This window comes from Rhamphochromis sp. 'chilingali' (genome assembly GCF_963969265.1).
Source record: "Rhamphochromis sp. 'chilingali' genome assembly, chromosome: 5".
Taxonomy (NCBI): Eukaryota; Metazoa; Chordata; class Actinopteri; order Cichliformes; family Cichlidae; genus Rhamphochromis; species Rhamphochromis sp. 'chilingali'.
In genome coordinates this window covers 11,665,725-11,689,430 of record NC_137932.1, presented here as the reverse complement: position 1 = coordinate 11,689,430, position 23,706 = coordinate 11,665,725, and the positions used below count along the sequence as shown (strand labels likewise).

Here is a 23,706-nt window from a genome sequence, read left to right as displayed (position 1 = left end):
TTATTTCAGTTTTGAAAATAGCTGCTGGCTCAGGCATATCTGACATCAGCTGATCTCTGAGTGAAAAACAGAAAATGAAGTAAAAAGAGTCCGAGTGTGAAAAATCGGTGCTGGCATGATATGTAAAGGGTTTTTTTCTCTCCCTTTTTTTGTAGAGATCCCTTTGTCAAAACCAGAGCAGTTCATTGAGGTTGCCAGCCCTTTTCTCTCCTACCGTACCAGGAGCAGCGGGGGCTCAGTTCCAGAGCCGTGCGTACACTGAAACTGATAAATTTATAAATAACATTTTCTTCTCTCCTTTCTGATGTCTTTCAGTAGTCTATAGGTAACCTGAGCCTGACCTCTTTATAGAAAAAGGAAAGCATGATAACAGCTTCCATATGGAGGTCAACAAAGTACATCACCATTATCATAATACACCATTATCACCTGTTTTTTTTTTTACGATCTTACTTAACCACCATCTCGACTCTCTGTTATGAATGCATTCGTAGTAATTGAGAAATGTGAACTATGGGAATTTTGCTTTTGTGTTTTACAACCCACAGTGGAGTAAAGATTAGAGATTTGCTCCTTTTGCTACCGTAATACTATATATTTTTGTATCAACAAAGAAAAATGGCAGATTATAGAATGCAATGAGATCTGTGCATGGTATGATTATGATATGTTACATTTGCACACAACTTGGTGCTTGAATACGTGTCTTTATGTGTCAGAGAGACCAAGCAAAACACTCCCAGGAAGTGTTCCCACAGATCCCCTCTGGTCTCCATTACTGAGGAAGAGGAGACTGAATGTCAAGAAGGCCTTGAGCTTGACGCGGCTGAATGCACCACTAACTCACCAAACTGCACTGACAAAATGGAGGTATATAGCATTATGGTCCACGAGGGCGAAATATTTTCAGATTTCACAAATATTTGCAAACAAAGCATCGTTGTAGAACCGCTGTTATCCCTCAAATAGAATTTAAGCATCTGTGACCTGTTGGAATGCCAAAAAAGGAATGAATGAAGACATTATTTTATTTCTGCAAAAAGATTTGTTGCCCTTTGTCATGTCTTCATTTCATTGCTTTCCTGTTGCCTCACTCGTCTCTCTGCCCTGCATGTATGCGGTCAAAGGCTATTCAGAGTAGTTCTGTGTGTCAGTGACAACACGGCTGCCATCCCCCAGTCTCAAAGTCACTTCTGTTGTCTCCCAGCCAGGCCACTACTGACCAGGGGCACATCTGCACTAAAGAGAGAACCAGCTAGAAAAGGGAAATAACAGGGGGTGGGGATTCATTGTAGCAGACACATGCAGACAAAGAGAAGAGGGCAGAAACAAAGATAACAAAGACTAAAAAAAAGGGTGGACAACTCTATTGTTCAATTAAAATTTTTTTAGGGGAACTAAAAAAAATAAGAAAATATAAACAGAGTCACATTTGCACTGAAATAGATGAAAGCGGGGCAAGAAACTGGGAAGCGGGGAAGAGAGAATCTCTGGTGTGTGGTGGTGGTGAGCTGAATGCGTGGGTTTCATGCAGGGAGAGGTCATGTACTGTGCTGATGAAAAAAGCAGCGCAATTAGATGATGAGCCATCAGTGTCTGCGTCTCCTGGGGGCTTCATTATTACACTTCACTCCTAGCATAGGGGAAAAAATAGAGTTCATATTAATCGCCCTCTTGTGTAACTGTGACCAGTTATAGAGCGGTTAGGTTAGGGCAGTGTGGACATGCTAATTTGATGTGTCGTTTGATGTGTGTGCAGGCGTGTGTGTGTGTGTGTCACATGGGCCACATTTATCTAAAGTGTGTGTTCCTGCTCTTGACAAGCACATGGCAGGGTCACGTGTTGACAGACTATAAATGACATGAGAGGGGTTTTTTCTTTTGGTTTTTTTTTTGATCCAGCTCTATATTTCTATGAGAGAAGAAGGTGCCTTCACATGATGTGCGTAATACCCTAAATGCCCCACTCTCTCAACCGTAGTGTGGGTTAGAGCATTATGTTTCAACTTCTAATATGAGTATGGTAGTCATTAAACAACCAAGCACCTGCATAGTTTCAGTTTGCATCACTAATTACAGTTTATCTCAGGGGGAGAATGTTAAATTAGTTAAGAGTACATTGGAAATGCTTTAATTTGTCTGTGCAAAAATAAAACGGTGGGGTGGCTTTTGATAATGCCATCTTTCTCCCATCATGACTGTGATTTCTTTTGTGGAAAATTGCTGAAAAGCCAAAAGCAGCAGCTAAACTCCTAGGAGCCCTGTGTGTAAATTGTGTCTGTCTCAATATCTCCTTAGTCTACACAGGTAAAACAAGCAGCGCACCAAAGTGCCGTGCTGTCAGTGAACAGGACCTACCACAGACTGGAGCTCGAAAGCTTAAAGTTTTATGCACACAAGACACGTTGACATACGCGCTGACATTTTTGCAGCAGGAAAGTGTTGCTATACAGTGATGAAGAGGAGGTCAAGTGTGCCTCCCAATCACAATGCCTCTTTCCGTCTGTCTGGGTCTCTGGGTACTTATTCAAATATGCGGTGACTCACATACAGAGACACACACACTCACTCTGACTCATCAGAGAGTCTTGGCAGGGGTTGCTTTGAAGTTACACGACATGAAGATATATAATTCTTCTTCGGAGCTGAGTAAACTGTTGGACGTTCACCAGAATTTTCCCAGAGGGGAGCATTGTTTGAAATACATTTAAAAAAAAAATTCTTTTAAGGAGGTGGGGAGGCTGGAGGAAAGTTGGAGCCAGCTGATATTGGTGTACTAATTCTTGCACTTCTCTTTGATAGCTCTAATGCTCTTTTAAAGACCGCAGCATCTTCCTTCTTGCTCACACCAAACATAATGCTACTTGAAGCATATGATAATAACTAATTAGCTATGTTTCTTTATTGTGCTGGCCAGATAAGCATGAAATCAGGACTGTTTAGTAAATCCCCTCTCAGAGAAGCAACACACTAAACAACATTATAACTCCTCATCTGTCACTGACAGTCGGGGTAAATTAGAGCTGGTATTCCCTGTTGGTGTTTTTAGCAGGGGGAGGGGCAGACCCTGTCACATTAAACCGTGTCTCAGTGTTGGGTGAGAATGGCCCAACACCACAGCTGGCATGGAATCACTAGAGGGTGGAGGCGTATCTCTGCCAGTGCTACTCTGTCAGCAACACACAGTTCATGCCTCTCTCACTTTCTCTTTTTTCACTCTCTCGTTGTCCCTTTAGGTTACTGCAGAGGACAAGAAGAACAGTGATGACATCTCCAATGGTAAAAGCTGTTCCTTTGCAACACCAGGCCCCTAATGCGAGCTGTCTTTGAATCCCAACATAAGATGGCTTTACCCGAGGTCAAATATTAGACTGCCACAAATAACAAATGCCCCTTATTTTCAGTTTTTTCTGGATTTTTTATGCAGTTGACATATGTTATGGAGGTCTTCATTACTGTTTGACTCGAACGGCATCCGTGCATCATAGTCCCAATTAATGTAATTAGACGTATTTTTATCTCTTGCCTCCAATCCAACCATCGTCCTCTCCGTGCTTGTAGCGGTTGGTCGAGACGTTTTGAAAAAGATAGGACTGAAATTATGCTTTGTGACAACCGGCCAATTCCCTGCCTCCTCTCTGCCCCCGTTTAGTTGCTTAGTAACACCTGCAGTTTGAGTTAACGGACCACCATTGCTCAACAGCAGAGACGGTGGCCCTCGCCACCTCAGCTTTCTGATCAGACTCTCGCTTTAAGTAGAGCTTGGGGGCAGACTGTTTGTATGTGTATGGGTGTGCATGTGTGTGTTTTTTGGGGATGTGTGCATATGTCTATGAGATGCATTGAGATAGTGGGAGTCGGTGAGTGGGAGTGAGGATGTGCATGTGCGCTTACACTGTGCCATTATGTGGGAGTTTGGCCAATTCGGCTCGCTGTGTTTAAGATAATGATTTGAGTCTAGGATAACTTGCTATGAGTCACAAAAGGAAAAGCGTTTAGTTACTGAATTTTGACAAAGAGGATATCAAGAATTTTACCCAGTGGCTCCACTTTCAGCTAGGTGTCTATATTCTACATGCATACTACGTTATACCAAATGACTAACACAAGAAAATGCATGTATATAAATGTATTATTACTCAGGAACGGTGCCACCTTATGTTCAATTTAAACTTTATTTGCAGATAGGCCCCAAACTGAAATCAAAGAGCCTGTAACTGAGGAATCCTACTATGCGACTAACAAGCCAGTCCTACAGAAGACCTGGGTTGACCTGGAGGACTTTGATAAATGCTTTCAGTGAGACACATATACATACATGCAGAAATAGGTTCTGATTAATATCATAATCGCTCATGCTAAAAAATAAAATAAAGTAAGCGGGGTTATTTGTATTCTAATTTCAGGACTCTCTTGGTGTTTCATAAGCCACAGACTTACCAGCATCATATTCAGAAATCACATTTTAAGGTACAGACTGTGCAAGTTCTATCTACGGGACTAAACTTTGGTTTTATTTTCCCACGTAACTGAATGTGCTTTGACATACAATTAGTAATTGTACGGGACATATTGTGATTAACTAAGCTGGTTTTATCTGCAGAATACTGTCCTCTCCAAAACAACAGTAGCCGTCAAATGCAGTGGATCATCCACACAGACACTTAGCTCCGGATCCCTTGCTGTAGCAAGCCCTGAAGTAAGCATGTAAACAACAGCAACACTCCAATATGCATACTAAGAATTGTCTCGACTTGTTATTCTGAAATTCATACTTTCTGACCCTTTTGGTCTCTGTCAGTCTTCCCCTCTCTTTGTCTCCTGCTTTGCCTTTCTCAGCAGCTGCTTTTTCTGACATTACTTAAGTCTTTGTCTCTGTATCTCTCATTTAGGTGCCAACTATGAAGCCTCCACCTGTTTTTTGTTTTTACTTCTGTTTATTTGAATCCCCCACTGCAACCATGCTCCCTTCTCTTCTCTGAATTTTCCTTCAACTGCTCCTCCACTAAGCCACCGTTCTATTAGTTTATCTTCCATGTCTCCCGACGGCTTTCTGCTCTTTCTCTCTTCCACTTGTCCTTCTCCGTGTTTGTGTTTCTTCCAGCAGTGTCCAGAGGTGAGAGGCACTTATTACCTGTGTGTGGACAGCCTGCAACCTTCCCAGATCCTCATCAGCTTCTCTTCTCTTCTTCTCTGGGGACATGCAGCTGAGGAGAGTAAGGGCTTATCAGTGCACAGACACAGACACACATACATGGAAACACAAACACTAACTTTCCTCGCAGGTACAAACCGTGCATCAAAGACATATTTAATCTACATTTTGGGTTATTTTTATTTTTATTTTGTGAAACCACTGTAATTTTGTTCCCTGCAGAGTGCCACCAGTGCATTTATTTTTTTACTCCACTTTCACAGAACAGGAAATGTCAGCAGCACGTAGGTCTGCAGTTCTCATCGCCATGCCACACTCCTGGACAAGTCTGCAGTCTCAGCTGCCAGTTCTCTCCATCAAGACCACCTCCACAAAGGCAGCTGTGTTAAACTTGCCCTCGGGGTAGGACAGCACTGATTTATATTAAGAACTGTAGAGTATTTTGATCAAAATGATAGTCTTAGATTAAATTTGCAGCAATGCCTTTGTAGTATCATCGTACTGTACTTATTATGCTCCATTGTTTCTTTTGCCTAGGATTTTGGTGATGCTATGATTTCCTAATAACACATTACACTCAACACACAATACTAAGTAAAAGCATTACAATTGTATCCATTCTAATCTCATCCTTATGTAGCTTTAAACCTTATCTTCTGACTTCATTGTCAAGTTATGTATTGAAACAAAAAATCAGCTGTTTTAGCATTTCTTAACACTTCAATTCTCCTCCTTCACATTTACTCTCATAATCCTAAATTACCCTAAGCGGTATGTAATTGTCATCACGGGAACTTGTTCTAATAATGGTGAATTTTTCCTTTTTTGTACAGCACCTGTGAGATCTTTTGACAAAGAAAAGAAAATGTTCATGTTTCACACTTGTTGGGATTTATACAGCTGAGCAAAGATCTGTTCTGCATAGCTGTAGAGCATCCTGCAGAGGGTACCCTGCAGAGGATATCTTGCCTACCTCAGATGCTCTGAAAAGCAGTAAAAAGCATCTGTCCTAGTCTCTATTATTGGGTGTGACTTGGCCTAGAAGCAGAGGGCCTAGTTTCTGGGGTCAGGTGCAGGTATGGAGGAGTGCAATTACCACTGAGCCATAATCACACACATAGCACTCAACTAACCATGCCCATAAACCTCATAGTATTAGCTCTCCAAGACATAATATCTGATCTTGCTTCTGGGCAGCAATCATTTTAAAGCTCTCTTTGTATGCCCATTTTCATATGTTAAACTTTATGGTCTCGCCATTCACATGCTGATCTGTGCTAATCTGTTAATGTTAAAGAGGTTTTTTTCCATTATAATCTTGTTTTTAAGTCTCTTTTGTCTCAGTTTCTGTTTTAGTTTCTTCTCACTGTCTTCTCTCCCATACGCCTTATCTTCTTTTGTCTCGCTCGCATTTATTTCCCTTTTGAATGTTTCCACAGTACTAGCCCAGCTCTGCCTCAGTGCTCATCCATCTAGTTAGGGCTGTAATGGCTAAATTATGTAAAGCTAATGGGGCCAAGAAAGTGGAGCTCCACTCTCTCATGCCTGACCAGGCCTTGTGAACTCAGTTTGGTATTTGGTGGAGAGGACATTAGGCTACTGCACATCTGACTGTCTGACCTAGTCAGTATTATTTGACAGGAACATAGCTCCTCTAATGCAAAAAAAAGAAAAGGAATTTCTCTTTGATTTTGTAGCTTCTGTTAACAACTGCATGAATTACAGGACCCACGTTTTTGCACCAGACCATCACATTGTAACTAGTTAATGAGTGCTATTCACGTTCTCTGTCAGTAGCTTTAATTGTTAAATACAGCAAAATGTAAATAAAAACAAAATGCAGAAACACATTTTTTTTGAAATGTGGTTGTAGGACAAAAATAGTTGGTGATTCTACACAAATAGTTTGATTTTCTTTTGATTTCTTTATCCTAGATAGTTTTATAGTTGAATCTAAGAAGGAAACGTCACTCTGTGGTTGAACTAATGGCAACACGTCAGGCCCGGTGTGGACAGACTGAAGGTCACAAGCCAAATAGGCTGGAAACCACAGGTTTTAGGAAAGTGCAATGAATGAGTGATTGCTTTCAGAATGCAAATTTTTTTTTGTGCTCTTCCCATCAGGCGGCATGTGCTGTGCATCCACATAAATGCAGCATTGGGTTACCATGTCCACCTCTGCAGCAAGACACCATTTATCTTTGGAGAAGAAGAAACCATCATGCCACACCTTACAAAGGTGCCTTTATTTATGACAATGATGGTAATTCCATTGTAGTAAATGGGTGGCTTTCTGAGCGGTGGCGCTCCTTTCAGAATATTATCCTGCAGCCGTATTCTGCCACATGCTGCTACTAAATAGATGCACATTCACATTTCTGATATAAGATTTGACATGTAAATGGCTTTCTTTCTTTCTTTCTTTCTTTCTTTCTTTCTTTCTTTCTTTCTTTCTTTCTTTCTTTCTTTCTTTTTTATCTCCAGGAAAATTTTCACAAAAATAGAAGTGATCGCTTTGATGATACAGTATATGTAAATAGAAAGGGTCAAAGGGGCGCATACTGACTAAGAAATATAAGGGGTGGTTAAACACATGGAGAAACTAGCCCTCATGGTGTTCAATTTAAGCACATCTGTCATGATATTTTGTGGTGAAATCACTGGAACAGAATAAAATAAAGGGAAACTAAAGAGAATATGTGCTTTTTATCCTACCTCATGACATTTTTTTTTTTTTTAAAAGCAGAGCTTTTTGGAACATAGTGACAAAGAGGATAACATTGCCCTTGTTGCAATCTCCTCACTGTGGCATTTTGAAACTGGGCTTACTCCAGCTTCAATTTAAAAAATCACATCATGTTAGTGACTCTGCTCTCACACATTTTCTCTTACCTTTGTATAGCTGAATTTATATTTTTCATCTTTCTTTTGTCGATTGTGTAGCCTTAGCCCATCACTGTTTATGTGCATATAGCAAATGTTCTATAAGCAATTCTGATTTGATCACCATGGAAGTGCACCAGATTGTAGCATGATACACTGTCCTTGTTTACTTTCTGTCTGTGTAAACTCCCAACACTAAATAAAACTGAGATGCCTCCCAACTGTTCTTCTCTTTTAATAGGAAAGTGCCCATTTCACTGAGCAGGCCTCTTCCATCTTTAGGGCCCTGTCCAGATTGGTGGCTTCTTTTAGTGATAAGCAGCAGCAGCCAGCACTAAGAAAGGGTCTGGAAGAAACTCACTGTCCCAGAAACATCAGCACCACCCAGGAAAAATGGGAGCACTGCAAGGTAGTTTGCTCATAGGTACACACAGATTCTATGTAGAGTGCATAGCTCAGCATCCTTTATACCTTTGGCAAGTCATTGACAGTTGACAGCTGCTAAATCTATATGTTGAAAAATTCGTTTTACAGTTGTTAGGCCATGTCTTTAATTTAGATTAGATAAATTACATTGATTTATGACTTTGAATGACCAGAAACTTAATTTATTATTGAACAAATATGTTTGGCTGTTATAGAAAATTAGTGTTGCTTAATTGACATTGATTTACAATAGCTCTGAGGAATAATCATTTCTGACTGGTCAGAATTTCTGAATTGCCTCAATGGAGTCCATATTTATGCGACTGTGGTGTCTTTTACTTGGAACCGAATGCATTTTTCACAAGCCTTACAAAGATACCAATGGAAGAAAAGGTTTTCATTTAAAGAATTTAGGTAGTGGTAATGACTGATGTGGGGTCTAACAACCCTCCTACACATGAAAGGCTATTGGTCATAGGAGCTATGGATTCACATAGTTACAATTTTGCAAAATGTGCAACCACAACAAAATGACCGTACATCCTCTTTAATTTGGTCATTGCTGCTGTCTTTCCTCCTTGGCCTTGTGTTACACACACCCAAATGGTCACATTTGCTGATGATCAATTAATTAAGTCTATTTGATTAGCAGGTCCTGGCTGCTACCTACCCTCCTAATTCAAATGGAAGCAGTAAAGGTGTACTTGGTTTTTCACACACTCCTATATTTTAAATAAATGACACATTGTAATGACACATTGTAATATGCCATATATTGGTGTTCATCTCAGGTTGTATTTAGGTGATTTTAAGACCTGCTCAGGCTTGCTTGCTTGTTATGTCCTGGTATGTAAAACCTTAGAATTGACAGAAGGTGTGTTTTCTTTTTACCATGACTGCATGTGTTCTGGTGTTTGTAGGTGTTTAACTTGGCAGTTTACCACATGCTGCGTGAGGCTCTGGGGAGGAAGCTGAAAGCAGACGAGCAGTTTGCTGTACAAGCTCTCACTGCTGACCCTTCACTGTTCCCTGAAGAATACCCCCCTATATGTAGGTGCCACTTATTTGTTTGGAGATATTGTATGCTATCATGTTATATACATAACATTAGAAGCTCATAGATGTAATCAGTTGTGCTAAGCTTATAAAAGTCTGTATACCTAAATATATATACTAAATATATATACATATATATATATATATTTATATATGTGTACTAAACTCAGTAGCTTTAAACACTTTAGGGCACTGACTCATCCTAAGTAATTGTTCACATTAGAAATATCATAAGATTGCAACTACACATTAAATCAAAAGAATATTAATAAATGTGTCTTTGTTTACATGCAGTGTCGCTCTTTTCATTAATTCATATTCACCCACAATTTGCTGTTTTATGCCCTCATTCTGTTTGTTAAGTAAATGCAGATTTGGAGCCCCCAGAAATGTGGAGAGACAGGGAGCCAACAGACAGAGAGGTCAAGGCAGTGACCGTTCTGCAGGCTGGATTCAGAGGGCACTTAGTGCGCGAGATCCTTGATGCCTCAAAACCTGGTAAACAACTGAATGTACACGCGCACACACAGAGAATATAATATTTCAAGGAAAGTGGTGTGATTCAAAGCTCATCTTTCAAATCAATAATAAAAAATACTGGCTTTTGAGTAGACAGCGCCAGTGAATACTTTATTTTCTGTGCTCTGTGAAGGAGAAGAGAGACACAGCAACTACAGCAATTTAAGTAAAAATAGAAAATGTGCAAAAAGACCCACAAAAACACAGGATGGCCTGTTTTTCATTCCTAGATTTATTATCCAAAAAACCCCTCACACACAAAACACCTGTTAGTTCTGCATTCACTGTATAATTTAGCCTGCTGGCGTACATCGAGCTCCTGAGCAGCAACGCAAATATGTATTGATGAGACTGCCACTCTTACTAATAAATCCTGACCGATGGAGGCTAACCACATCGGGGATACACAGACGAGAGGAAACATGCGCATCATATACATGTGCAAACAGCGTTCCTGCATCACTGACTGATGTTCATTAGTGACATCAACAGAAAGATAGGGAAGAGAAGACGGGGAAGCAGTGGACACTTTCTAGGAAAAATGAGAGATTACATAGAGACAGTGTTGTGCAGCTATTCCAGTCTGGCTTTGGAATAATATACTGTTTTAGTATCAGTGTTGCTTTTGAACAGTTTTCTGGTAAATTAGAAATTTCCCTCAGTTTTAGTGAAAATATTTGGATGTGTTTTTAGAGATAATGTAACAGTAATCGTCTTAATGTGAAGGTCCATCACTGTTTGTTGATTCCCAAGGAATCGCTGAAGGCGATGTACTGCACAGCCATCCTCTGTTTATTGCTGTGCCTTCTCCAGGCAACAACACATGACACTGTGACCCCTCTGAGTAACTTGTACATATGGGGGTATGGACAGTTTCATTAGTGTGGGGTTTGCCTAAAGCAGCACTGTAATACACCAGAAATGAGAGAGTGCCTAATTTCCCATGGCTTGAAAATGTAGCTTGAGCATCTCAGACATCTAAAATACCCACATCATTAGAGTCAGTCTGCCGGCATCTCGAAATTATTATGCTGGTGGTCGTGTGACATTAGTATGAGCACATGTACATGCACACACTGAACAGCTTGACTTTTTTATGAAATTGGCCTAACATAGTTAAGTTCTTTCAAATCAAAGCACAAAGTGCAGCCTTTAGAGTTCCACTCAGAGTGATACTGACTGTCTAACAGCACTTTAAAAAACCATTCACTCAAAACATGCCACAATGTCCACATTGCCCAGGATAGTACTTGTTAATGACATGGTACCCTTCAAGCACCTCAGTAGTTCCCCGGTATTTATGCGCACTGCTTTTGCTTTATTTTCTTCCACTCTGTTAGCTCCATTTGTAAATCTCATTTGCCAGTCTTACATTATGCTGGTCAGTTTGAAGTGCCACTTAGAAAAGAGAGCTGAGGGCAAGGATGTGTGGCGGGAAAAACTGGGGATACCTTTTGCCACATGTGAATATGTGAAAAAAAAATACAGCATTAAACAATCTCTTCTGAGCATTTCTGTGCACACGCACACATTTACTAATACATGCATACTTGCAAGTATGCAGGATTTCTTGTCAAAAATTGCGTTCTGTCAGAGGGCTTACCTCTCAGGTGAGATGAGTGTGAAAATTAAGTGTCAAGGTGAGAATAATCTTCTCCTATCAGCCTATCGCTGGATGAAGTAAAAATGCACTTTGCAATATCTGCTTCCCACTCTGAACTAGGTCAACTTCAATGATTTTTTCATGCGTTTGACAGCAACATGGGTTTTTCTTTCATCTTTAATGGAGGCTACTTTTCTGTGCGTGTGCTCATGTCGTTCAGGAACGAAGGAGAACCTCAATGCGTCCAAGATCCTTTCATCCGTGTGGTCGACAATTGAATGTGATGCACACAAACATGCAGCTTTCTTGCTGAGGTAAATGAACAACTGAGGTCTATCAAAGTGTATGACAGAGGTGACTAAGTAATAAAAATGTACTGACTGTGTGCGCTTACATGGTGAGTCTAGCAATCGTAGTGGGTTTTTTTGTCAACACAAATATTTGAAAGTATATGAAAGCGCTGCAAATGCGTTCCAGTGCCAATGCTGTGTATATTGCATGGCATGCGTTTAGCCTCTCTGTTGCACTGCATGTCCAGAATCTGCTCCCTCTCCTGGTTGTGGCAGCCTGTGGGGGACATGCAGGGAGCATTTTCCACATTGTGTTCCATCTTTTCCCAGTGGTACCATCTGCTGTTTATACTCTCCCCGTTCCAATCAGCTACCAGCGTCTGCCGAATGACCTGCTGCCTGGGGATGCATGTGTGTGTGCATGAGCAATAAAAGCTCGGTCAATGTGTGTACGGCGGATGAAGAGGTGGTTTTCTTAGCTGACATAAATAATCACTTAAGTCAAAGATCACACTGAAAAGCAAAGTGCATCCTGGTTCTTTCTTATGAAAGAGGCATAGATTGTTTTCTGGGACTTTGTAATGAATACTTAAATTAACTACTTAAATTAAAACTGTATTCATGACATAGTTTTTGCTTAAGCTGAAATTTCTAAATGTGCTCTGAACTTTCTGTTTCTTGCACAGGCATATCATCAACAATTCTAAGAGGAAAGCGGACCTCTACCCATGTCTACGAGATGAATCGACTAAAATCGCCTTTGCTGATTACACTGTCTCTCTTCCAGACACAGCCAACTCATGGGTCTTGGTCTTTAGGTCAGAGAACATTATAAACTCAGTGAAAGAGAATTCCTAGGCTGTCTTGGAAAACCCTGGTGGAAATGCATGATGTCCTCTTATAACCTTGCTACCTAGCCGTGCTAGATATATTATATATATTGATATATTATCGGCTTGATCTTTTTACTGGTTCACAGAGAGATTTTCCTGGTTTCTGAGGAGGTGCTGGTGATACCAAAGGTCTACTCTCCAATCCCTAATTGTCTCCTGCACGTCATAAATAATGACACAGGAGAGGAGGTAAACACGGTCTTCAACAGAGTAGCACCCCATGTCTATCAACCCAATAAGGTGTGTGGATATAACATGAATTTTTTGCGTGGTGCTTTTTTTGAACTTTTCTAGTATTATATATAGAAAAATCCTTTTAAAACTCTTTATTATAGTATTTGGTATTGATATTTTCTTTCCAATATACCTCCCTTCTAAAATAAAATTATAATTTTATGATGAACTTTCTATCCCCTGGCCCAGCTTGGTTATACCTTTGTAGCGGAAGCTATCACACCTGAATTACCCCCTTCTGGTGCAAAGTGGAGGATGTGCTTGATCGGCTCAAAGGAACCACTTCCAAAGCTGTCCCGCGACACCCCAGTTAGTGAATTCTCAGTAGAGGAATTACGGGATTATTACATTCCAAATAACAAAAATCTCATTTGTTGGTAAGAGAATTATATGGCATACAGTGTTGTTTTTTAATGTTAATAAAATGGAAAAAGCAGGGATGCTCTGAGAATTTAATGCTATAATGTGAAATGTTTTATAGTTACAGAGTACATGTAACAACAGACACTGTAGCAACCGTTCAGCTTCAGACTTCCCACCCAGATGTATTGATACGTCTATCCATTCTGGACCATGAGAAACAAGTAGCTGGCAAAACTGGGAAGGGCCATGTGGTGATTCCTGTTTTTTTCTTCCTGGTGAACAAAGGTGAGGTGTCATTGGGTGCAGTAACCAAAGCTTGTGATGATCTGTGTTTCATAATTTAACACTCGACATATGAAACCAATTTAACTGTCTCACAGTTTTACTGTTTCTTTCAGTAAATTTTTGTGACCGTAGTTGTTCAGTAGTTCTTGAAATTCCACCTTGCAGTTTTAATTGGTGAGAGCTACTGCAGTCTGCCAACAGCAAACCTGAATCTTTATTCTGCTTACAGTAACATTTGTAGTGTAGTGTAAGACAATCACACACAAGACACGTCAAATTTATGAGGAAGGTGGTATGCTACTAATGTTAAAACGGATTCAGCAGTCAACACTGCTAATATTAGGGTTTGGGGGGTTTTAAACATATGCTGCACTTAAAAAAAAAAGAGGATTATCTTTCCTCCTACTCTTTTATTTCGTTTTTCTTTTCATCTTCTAGCTGTCCAACAATCCACAGCTGGCCAGCAATTTCTACAAAATCCTTCTTAAAAGAGTTCCATGTTCCTCCCGACCTTTTGAGTATGATTTTTGTTTTGCAGAAAACATTTTAAATGTGGCACTTTTTGTTCTCTCATATGCTGAGAGAAAGCTCTGCTGTTGTATGCTCATTTTAAAACCAAATTGTACACAAAACCGCCCTTGAACCACTTCGGAAAGCACGAGCAAGCGTTCTTAATGTGCTGGAACTCTACCTGTTATTCAGAGTTAATTTTAAATGTTAAAATAATAGGAGAAGAGCTTTAGAATTTTGCACTTATTTGGACCAGATGCTAGAGTGTTTATAAAATGTTTCCTAGTATATTTATTATTCTTGTCTTTTATCAGCATTAATAGATTTCTCTTTCTGTTACAGACACCGAAGAAAATAAACAGGAGCAGTCTCCTTCGGAGAACACTTTCCAGCAAAATGAAGGGGAAGACAGCGCAGTTAAAAAATCTATCTCCTCATCTGACCAGTACCAGCCTCCCACAGAGACTATGGTATCACTGACAACTGTCTGCGTGGTATCTGCTATTGCTCAAACACTTAACTATTCTCACTTTCATGGGCATCTCACTTTCCCTCTCTGTCTCTCTCACCCACGTGCTTGCTGCCTGTTGATATCATTTTTTTCTGCCAGATTACGCCTGTAAGCACACACACACACACACACACACACACACACACACACACACACACACACACACACACGCAAATTTAGTCTCACCCACACTCACATTCTCAGAGACACAATTTGACAAGAAGAGGAGAGTAGCAGAAACTGGAGGGGTGTTGTTTTTTTACTGTCTGACTTATCAGTGCTTGTCAGGGAGCCATGATTTGTGCATGATTTATGACTCACTGTAATGTCTGAAGACCCCCCATCTAACACACCTGTTGTCTTAGTTTAAGGGTTGCAAAAGCATATGTTATGCTCTGTAGGTGTGTATCATCACATATTCACATGCACAGGCATACAGTGGAAAATGAAAAATAGTTATTGTCATTCATTATTATTATTATTATTCATTCTTTTCTGTGGTGATTTTTTTTACAGTGATGCATCTGGTGAATAATAGTTGCTTTTCCTCAACAAATACTCACAAATACACACAGCAAATTTTTACAAATACACACAGTTAATGCCGCAGTTAAAGCAGTGAATTAAGGCTACAAAAACATGTATTTTTACAGACCTGTTAAGACGTTCGCTTCGGATACGCCATGTGTGTTTTTAAATCTTTTTTTGGGAACACAGTGAGTCAGTAGCACTAAGACAGATAATGTCGGATGACACTGATAGCAGCTATTGATTAGAGCTTAGAGCAGATAAAGACTTAAAGCAGAGGGTGAGTGAATAGAGTGGCGTTGTTTGCCACAGGGACTCACAACACACACAATGATGCATCGTAATGGTGGAATAATTGTAAAGACTTGTGTAGGGTGAGTTGGGGGGGGACTCAAAGATATATGTAAGCGAATGGGAAAAAAATTAAATATATGCCACTTTTATTTTTTGTAGTGCTTTTTCTGTTTCTTTATACGCTTGATTTACTTCTTGGAATTTTGTCTGAATTCTGTCCTTTCTGTTCAGTGTGATGGACGTGGGTGTTACGTGAGATAACCTTGGCTAACCAGCCCTCTGCCTTCACTTAGTTTTTGTGGTGAACATGCACTTTAATTGTTTACCACAGCAGCAAAGTGGGTTCTAGGTCTTTTTTGTCTCCCTGTGTCATGAACACTGATGCAGATGTTTATAGTATATTGTCAGGTTGTGTTGGCTTTAGTTCATAGTTTTGATTCCTGCATAAATCATGTCGTATATGCCTTTTTTTGTATGTGTGTAATGCGTTATATTGTACTCTGATGCAGGTGTTTTACATTGTTCATCCATGTTTCACAGGTTCACAAGTACGTGGTGCAGGCAGAGGTGCTTTATAAGACTTGGAATCTGAGTGAATCCCAGTTGGCTTTTGCTTGTTCAGTCAAAGACTTGGAGAACAATGAGACAAGAGGTACATACTCAAGGCATTTACTATTACCACATCAGTTTCCAAGGGGGCAGCCAGGAAAGAAACCCTGTTTGCATCTTTTTCCTGGAAAACATACACATATGATTGGATTGTTCACTATAGTGCCATGAATCTTCTCACAGATAGGACTGTAATGGGCCATAAAGCAGTTCATTTTTATTATTCTATCAAAACTTTGTCAGCATTTAAGCACTTGGTTCTGAATGGATTTTCTACTAAGCCCTTAATGTTTGTTTTCGCACAGTTTATTTTGTGTTCAGTCTGAAATGTGAGTGATACTCAGTAGGCAGTGTCAGGGGCCAAGGCAGGCACAGTTTATTCTTTGCTTCCACTTGCCATGGGCCTGTAATCACAACTGTAATGAAAGCCAAATGAATGCAGCTGCTTTTGCAGATCATAGAGTGTGATTTCTTGTGCCCAGTGGTCGCTGGCTGTGGCAGTAATCCCGTCCTCTGCCACCAGCTCTTGGTTCTCTGCCTTTAATCATGCTATACAAATTGGATCAATTGAAAAATCACGTCTTTGAAATTGGTTGAAGCTTCTTAAAAAAAAATAAAAAATTGAAGGGGATAAAATAATCGCAGCATCTGTCGATGCTGATTTGAACGGGTTGCTGCATGGGGAGAGCGTGCATGAATGCCTGGAGAGGAAAGCAAGCTTGCTATCACCGAATTTCTGTTGTGTTTTCACCAGAGCTGATGCCAAGGTTCCCCGTACTTAACCATTCAGTTATTCCATTTGCATGATATGAAATCTACAGGTGACATGTGTGTTTGGGTGTGTGTGCGTGTCAGTGTGTAAAATGAACACTGTCATTTGAGACTGCCATAAATAGACAGTGTTTTTCTGTCTTTTTAAATGTCGTTTTTCCTGCATGTTAAGATTTTTTTTGCCAGTTTATGCTCACATTAGCCCACATATCTATCTATATGCCAGTGTCCATACAAAACCGTCTATGTTTTCCCTAAGCTTATGAAAATGGGTCAGTGGGATGTCAAATGAAGCAGGCTCTTGCCCCCTGGTGTCCTGGGAAATATCTCAGCAGGAAAGTGAATTAATTTCATCCAGTTTAACTCCGTCTCAGTGGTGAGCCTCTGCCCTTGATCATGCTCCCTGCATGCTACATGGATACGCACGCACTACATGGCACGCCAAGCCTCAAAACCTCTTTAACAAGCTGTTTAACAATCTGTAGTTAACACAAAAACTGCACTGCTTATGTTTTTGAATGCATGCACATTTTCACATATTTACCTAAAGTCCTACTGTTGGAGGAGTCAGCCTCAGTTCTTTGCACCGTTACCATGAGAACACACAACAGTCTTTTCTTACAATTTCTTCAAGCATGTCCAACTTAAATCAGTTTTCTGGATCCTTTTGGGATAAATTCCAACAGCACAGATTGATATTTACATCCAGTTTTAGCATTGATTTTTTTTTTTTTTATGTCTTGAGATAGGAGTAAGTCATTGAGTATTCACCAAAGCTCTTCAGGCAGAATGGCAGGGTGTCAGCTAAATGATGGATTATTACGCCTTTATATCAGAGAAGTGAGACTCATAGTTAATACTTCATCTAAGCTGGGGATTGAATCTGACTCAGTTTTTAAAGTGCAACAGTGCCATCTAGCATACATTCAGCCGCACAGCACCTTTGCTGTTTGTGTGGCAGTCCCCATCTTTAATTGTTTAAGTAGAATGTGAATATCTGATACTGTTGAATGTCTATAGACATGGCATGCATTCAAAACTGAAGCATTCTAACATTTCACATTAGAATTTTTTTTAAAAAATCTAAAATTTTAGCATTTCCCAATAAGGACATTAAATAACTTAAATCTAGATCTAATGTAAAGTGAACACCGTAGTTAAAGTATTTATGAAGCTAAATGCACAGCAGGTTTTCTGAAGACAACAGAAAATGTTAATGTTCTTAATCTCTGCTTCATAATGCAGTAAATAAGCTTGAGGATGTAAAGCGTTCATCTACCACTAGCACACCAAATCGTGATGGCCTCAAGTCTGATGCAACCAAAACCCAGCGCAAAACCAAAGGAGACAAGGGGAAGCCAGCTGTCGCTAATGAAACGGTAATGTATTACAACAGTATGGTACAGGAAAGACAAAACACCGCAACTCTGCAAGTCTGTCAACTGCACATAAGGAGTAGAAATATAAAAGCGCTTATAGAAAGGTATATGCATGCATTCACATGTATATACCCATGTTTATACAGTCACCCACTCAGATTGAAGGCCATGTTTACCTAAATGTATTTTTCACAGCGACTTTTAAGTTAAGAGAAGGTGCTAAGATATGTCACAGAGGTCTTGTTGTAGCTTGAGGAGTACAGGATGGAGGCATTTGTTTTGACAGTGTAGTTCACGTCTCTCCAAAGATGTTCATCCAGCTATGAAATGCTAGGCAATGCATATCAGGGTGAACCAAATCTCTGGCCTGCCTGTATACAGGATGTCTGAAACACATTCACCATTCATGATAACATAATCTGCATGGTGAGTGTGAATAATAGTCTCAGATAAGAACTTGGTTCATCAGTCAGAACCACTCAATAAACCTATGATCCACATAATAGCAGCATTTTGATCAAAGCTGTGCCACACATTAAATTCACACATTAAGCACGGTGACATTTAAACGTTTTTCTAATACTGACCTCCTTCGTTTTTCATTTAAAATTTGATGGGAAGTGCAACTTTAATGGAGAAAAGACACTAAGCGATCTCCAAATAAACTAAAAGTTATCTGTTGTGTAAAACAAAGGCAAAAAAACTAAGTTTGAAGTAGACATGCGCACTTTAGCAAACCGACCTTCCGCTCTAGTGTTTGTGTGTCTCAGCATGTGTTATTTTTTTTCTGTGGGTTCTTTGCACTCTGTGTGCAAATGTCTGTGCAGAGCCTTGACCTAACTAAACCAAACTGGATGCTACGTGTTGTCACGGACAACAGCAAAGCAAAAGGCATCGACGTTAAGAGAGACACAGAAAGAATAGACCAGATTAAAACCATTAAAAAAGCATGGGAAATGGCCGAGCCGGGACGCTCTGCCAAGGTAACCCTTTTAATTTAATATATTCTGTCTTCTTTTAGAATATATAATGTACTCTAATTTATTTATTTTTATGTATTTATTTAAGTGGGCTACACTGAAACATACGCTTCAGACAGAATGATTTACTATGTCTTGCTTTTAGGCTTTTCAGTCTCGTCTCCATTTTCTTAAACAAGTGCAGCAAAAAGAGTGTGGTGATGCTGCTACAGAGGAAAACAATGGTATGAATCTTTAAAAATGGAAACATATTTATGTGAACTCATATGGTTTATGGTAATGTGAGCTTGTCCTATTGGTACTTCTATAGATGCTTCAAGACCTGGTCAAGACATCTCTCAGAGTGCATCCAATCAGAAGTTGACTGACACCCCCTGCTCCTTTCCTCACATGGACTACAGTCACTTTACCAGGTTCTCCATTGCTATACTTTTCCGTCTCTGTCCCTTTTCACTCTTTCACTATCTATTTGATTGTTCAGCTTGTCCCAGCATGCAAGCTTAGACGATATAGATGGGAAATGACACACAGCCAACAAAGAAAGTTACATCATCTCATTGTATTTTAAAACAGATGCTTGCATTTTCCTCCCCCTGTTGAGGTCCTGTGGCTAATATGCAGGATGCAGTCTAGTTACCTAATGTAGATTTGTGGACCTGAATTAAGAGCTGGAAGGTTGGTGAATATGTCGGTGTTCTTGTTCTCAGGAACAGATTGGTTCATACAATATCTGCAGAACATTATTAGTAATTTCCTGTCTTTATGACCTTTGCTCTCATTGGTCCAGTGTGAACAGCAGTGTTACATTGTATACTTAACAGGGCCTGAAAGGGCAATGCAAGGACTTCAAGCTACAGCAGTGTGTGTAATGTATGGAGATAAGGTGGATGCTATTTAGTACGGCTACTGGCATAATGTTTTTTAAGCTGTACCTTTCATTTTTAAGAATGTAATGAAATTATTTACATAATAAGCATTATATTATTTTGCTGTTTATTTCTTCTTTATCCTTTTAAACTCTCCCTTCTCTGTCTGGGTTTATTCTGGGTACTTGGACTTCCCCCCATAGACCAAAGACATGCATCTCAGGTTAACTGGTGATTCTAAATTCTAACCCGCAGCCCTAAATAGGATAAATAGTTAGGAATATGGATGAATTGATAGCTTTGCACTTAATCATTCATATTCTAGTGCTTGATAGTAACTTGATTTGAGTGGGTACTTTGAACATCAGGGTGATTAGTACATGACACAGCAAAAACAGTAAGTAGTTTATTGTTTTGAAATCTCTAAACATTTGGATTTACAGGCTATTCATGCATTAAAAATATACACAAATGTAACATTTGTGAGCCTGCCATTCCTCCTCTTATATAGCTGACTTCAGTTTCTAACAGCACAGCTAAATGTGCCTCAGCCCTCAGAATGACAATACAGTAACAGTCACCGAGAGTTTTTACTGCAGCTACATTTTTGTTGTTGTTTATATTTTAGGTTCTGATTTCTATATTTTGAGGCTGGCATTATTGTGTGGGTTAATCTTTGGTTCTGATTTCTACTTTAATGTTACTCTGGTTTCCTTTAAAGGCTAGTTAGCATATTTTTCCTCCTTATATTCTGTGTTATTTAACCTTCCCTGTGTCCTTAACTTAGAATTTCGAGTTCTTCGTCATCTTCAGGGGTTTTATGTTTGGTTGATTTGTGCTTTTTGTGCCTTGTTCTTGTTCTTGTTGCATTTGAGTTCTAGTTACTGTTTATGGAGTCTGTTTGTGATTAGTGACTCTTAGTTATTTCCCGTTTTACTTTTCCCCCAACCTCATTGTCTTGATTGTGTACAACTGTGTCTAGCTTTCCTCAGCTGTCTTTCCTTGCCTGTTCTCCCCATGTGTATAAATAATTCTGTCTTCGTGTTAACTTCCCCGTGTGTTTTCTTTCTGTGATCTGCTGGGCTAATTTAGAGTTTGGGTTTCTAGTTTTCATTGTTAGTTTGAACTGTGAAACAAAGGCTTACCTTCTGTTTTATCCCTCTGCCTCCAGAGTATACATTTGGGTCCTTTAACCTGCAATTCATGACGATTACCAAGAGATTAATTTTTAAATATCTTTGATATCAATGCACATCTAGGATTACAAGCAACTATGAGTTTGCTGCCCATCTATGTGTACCCATCGTAAACAACTATTTGCACTTAATTTTGAGCATCAATAGGGAAAGGGCTTTTTGGTTTTCGTATAAGTCGCTTAGCAATTGACCAATCACATTTCACTTAACCTTGGTTGCATATAGATACATACTGTACAGTGTAAACTGATCGAGTATAGTTAGGAAACAGTTTCACCATAATCCCCCCCAAATTCCACGTTGAGCACCAAAGGTTAAGCCAACAGACTAGCCAATGGCTTTCCAAATTGGTCTATGTCCTGTGTGTGACTGTATTGTCAGAGTAAGAGTTTTAAAGGGAAGAATCTCCCTCCACAGTCCCCCCTGGGTTTCCCATTACTCTCCCTGACACCATCTCTTGTTCCCTCCCTCCATCTCTCCCTCTGTCCATCCCTCTCCAGGATAAATGAGATGATATTTGGGTCTTTTAATTAGAGAGCTATTTCAGGGACACTATGAGCTCGTTACTCCAATGAGATGTGCCCCTCTCCCATCACCTCTCCATCCTCTCCTGCTGTGAGCGTGCGCATGTGCGTGCCAACACGTGTGTCCAGCTAATGGTGGCTGTCGACACTGGCCTGCAATATGAGCAGAGAAAGAGATGTGTTAAGTTTATTAAAGGGTGTCAGGCACATCAAGATTCACACTTATGTACACACAGGCGTGTCTATATCCTCAGTTTCCCTCTCCAAAAATTTGTTTAACACCTGATCCTGACACAGTAGCTACAGTGCATGTAATGACACTGTGCTATAGTACAAAGTACTTGAACATATCTTCAGATTTCTATTCATTCTCATTAGATGGGTATACATTCATGTGACAGAAAAATGCTGTGCACACCGTATACATTTAGTTCTTGTGCATACATGTAGACACCAAAAGGATTCTCCAGTGGTGATGGACTCATACATAGAAGAGGCCCAGCAGAGGGAGCGCACTGAAAAGATCCAGACTTACCGGTTGGTCCGAGAGCATGTGTTGGAGTGCAGAAAACAGGAGGCGTTCAAAAGGAAGGAGCTAATGAAATGTCAGCTGGAGATGTATCAAAACATGCAGGTAAGGGACAGAGAGGGAGAAGAATGTAATGAAACAGAAAGAAATGAGCCACTGTGGCTATCAAAGTTAAAAGGAGTCAGCTGCCTTTCCCTCTAATTCTTTAACTACTTTCTCGCTGCCATTTCTCTTGTCTCCAGGCAGCCTTTGAGCAGCGCTGTAAGAACTTTCACAATACGTGCGAAGCATTTAATAGCCGTCATCGCGCAAGCATCAAAAAGGAACAAGAAGAGAAGGAGGCTCTGGAGGAGGCCCAGTCCGCAGCTCTGGAAAAACAAGCAGCCTTCACCTCTGCTTCCGCACAGCCACCCAACAAGCAAGACAAGAAAGCTGGCAAGAAGAAATGATAGTCTTTAGCACCAACATCCAGTCTCAATTCTCCTCAGTAGACATCTCAGAAGTAGTCACACTGAATTATCGTCATTGTGTCCCAGCACTGTTTACGTGCGCCTTACGAAACAACATCAGATGGGAAGTTTATTTGTTCACGATTCAGTGCGTTCGCCTTTTCACTACACCTTTAACTTTGAAACAACTAGTTGCTCTAACTATAGTGTTTATTAAATGTTCTAGTTTGATAGTAGTTTAACAAAGATGTTCACACAATTATAATATTTAGATCATATCCCATGAGATATTTAATGTGTTCTTTACCTATACTGTTCATTAATAGCTATGAAAGCAGGATTTGTAGTTTTTATTCATTTGAATCTAAAGTGAATGTTCACTGTCCATGTTTTCTCTTTGCTCTACACAAGAATAAAACACGTTTCAAATTCTCTTGCTGAAACTGTAAAAATATTGCTGAGCTAACCTTAAAACTGAATTGGAGGTCTGAAGGATTTTTTTTTAATGGCAAAGCTAGTTTTTAGTTTAAGTTAAGATAAGATAACTCTTTATTGTCATTGCACAGTCATACATACAACGACACGATACGACACATCACAATGCAACACAAACAACACAACACAGTAACTTAACTTAGTAATAAAAAATGAAGAATAAGGCTTGTAAAAGCTGTCCTTGAGTCTGTTTGTCTGGGACCTCAGCAGCCTGAACCTCCTGCCAGACGGCAGCAGCTTAAACACCTGGTGTCCTGGGTGTGTACAGTCCTGTAGGATGCTGCGTGCCCTCTTGAGACAGCGAGTGCTGTACAGGTCCTTCAGGTCCATTTTTCTGAGGATTCTCAGAAAGTGGAGA

The 23,706-nt window shown here is 39.9% G+C and overlaps 1 protein-coding gene across 2 annotated transcripts in view; it reads left to right on the top strand.

Moving 5' to 3' along the window:
* adgb (androglobin) overlaps positions 1–23,266 on the top strand; it is a 37,402-nt gene extending 14,136 nt beyond the window's left edge. Inside the window, exons 11-35 of one of the 2 annotated variants that reach the window (XM_080882290.1) lie at positions 156–249; positions 720–870; positions 3,237–3,279; positions 4,185–4,299; positions 4,407–4,470; positions 4,604–4,699; positions 5,105–5,216; positions 5,419–5,557; positions 7,280–7,394; positions 8,280–8,447; positions 9,385–9,514; positions 9,884–10,018; positions 11,863–11,956; positions 12,619–12,750; positions 12,912–13,065; positions 13,249–13,436; positions 13,541–13,707; positions 14,560–14,687; positions 16,091–16,202; positions 18,176–18,309; positions 19,137–19,292; positions 19,435–19,513; positions 19,600–19,702; positions 22,326–22,509; positions 22,647–23,266. In XM_080882290.1, coding sequence (XP_080738416.1) covers positions 156–249; positions 720–870; positions 3,237–3,279; positions 4,185–4,299; positions 4,407–4,470; positions 4,604–4,699; positions 5,105–5,216; positions 5,419–5,557; positions 7,280–7,394; positions 8,280–8,447; positions 9,385–9,514; positions 9,884–10,018; positions 11,863–11,956; positions 12,619–12,750; positions 12,912–13,065; positions 13,249–13,436; positions 13,541–13,707; positions 14,560–14,687; positions 16,091–16,202; positions 18,176–18,309; positions 19,137–19,292; positions 19,435–19,513; positions 19,600–19,702; positions 22,326–22,509; positions 22,647–22,853 — 3,200 coding nt within the window. In that variant the 3' untranslated portion in view covers positions 22,854–23,266. Of the gene's footprint in view, positions 1–155; positions 250–719; positions 871–3,236; positions 3,280–4,184; positions 4,300–4,406; positions 4,471–4,603; positions 4,700–5,104; positions 5,217–5,418; positions 5,558–7,279; positions 7,395–8,279; positions 8,448–9,384; positions 9,515–9,883; positions 10,019–11,862; positions 11,957–12,618; positions 12,751–12,911; positions 13,066–13,248; positions 13,437–13,540; positions 13,708–14,559; positions 14,712–16,090; positions 16,203–18,175; positions 18,310–19,136; positions 19,293–19,434; positions 19,514–19,599; positions 19,703–22,325; positions 22,510–22,646 lie in introns of both variants that reach the window. The other variant, XM_080882289.1, reaches the window with a different exon arrangement.
* The last annotated feature ends 440 nt before the right edge of the window (positions 23,267–23,706 follow it).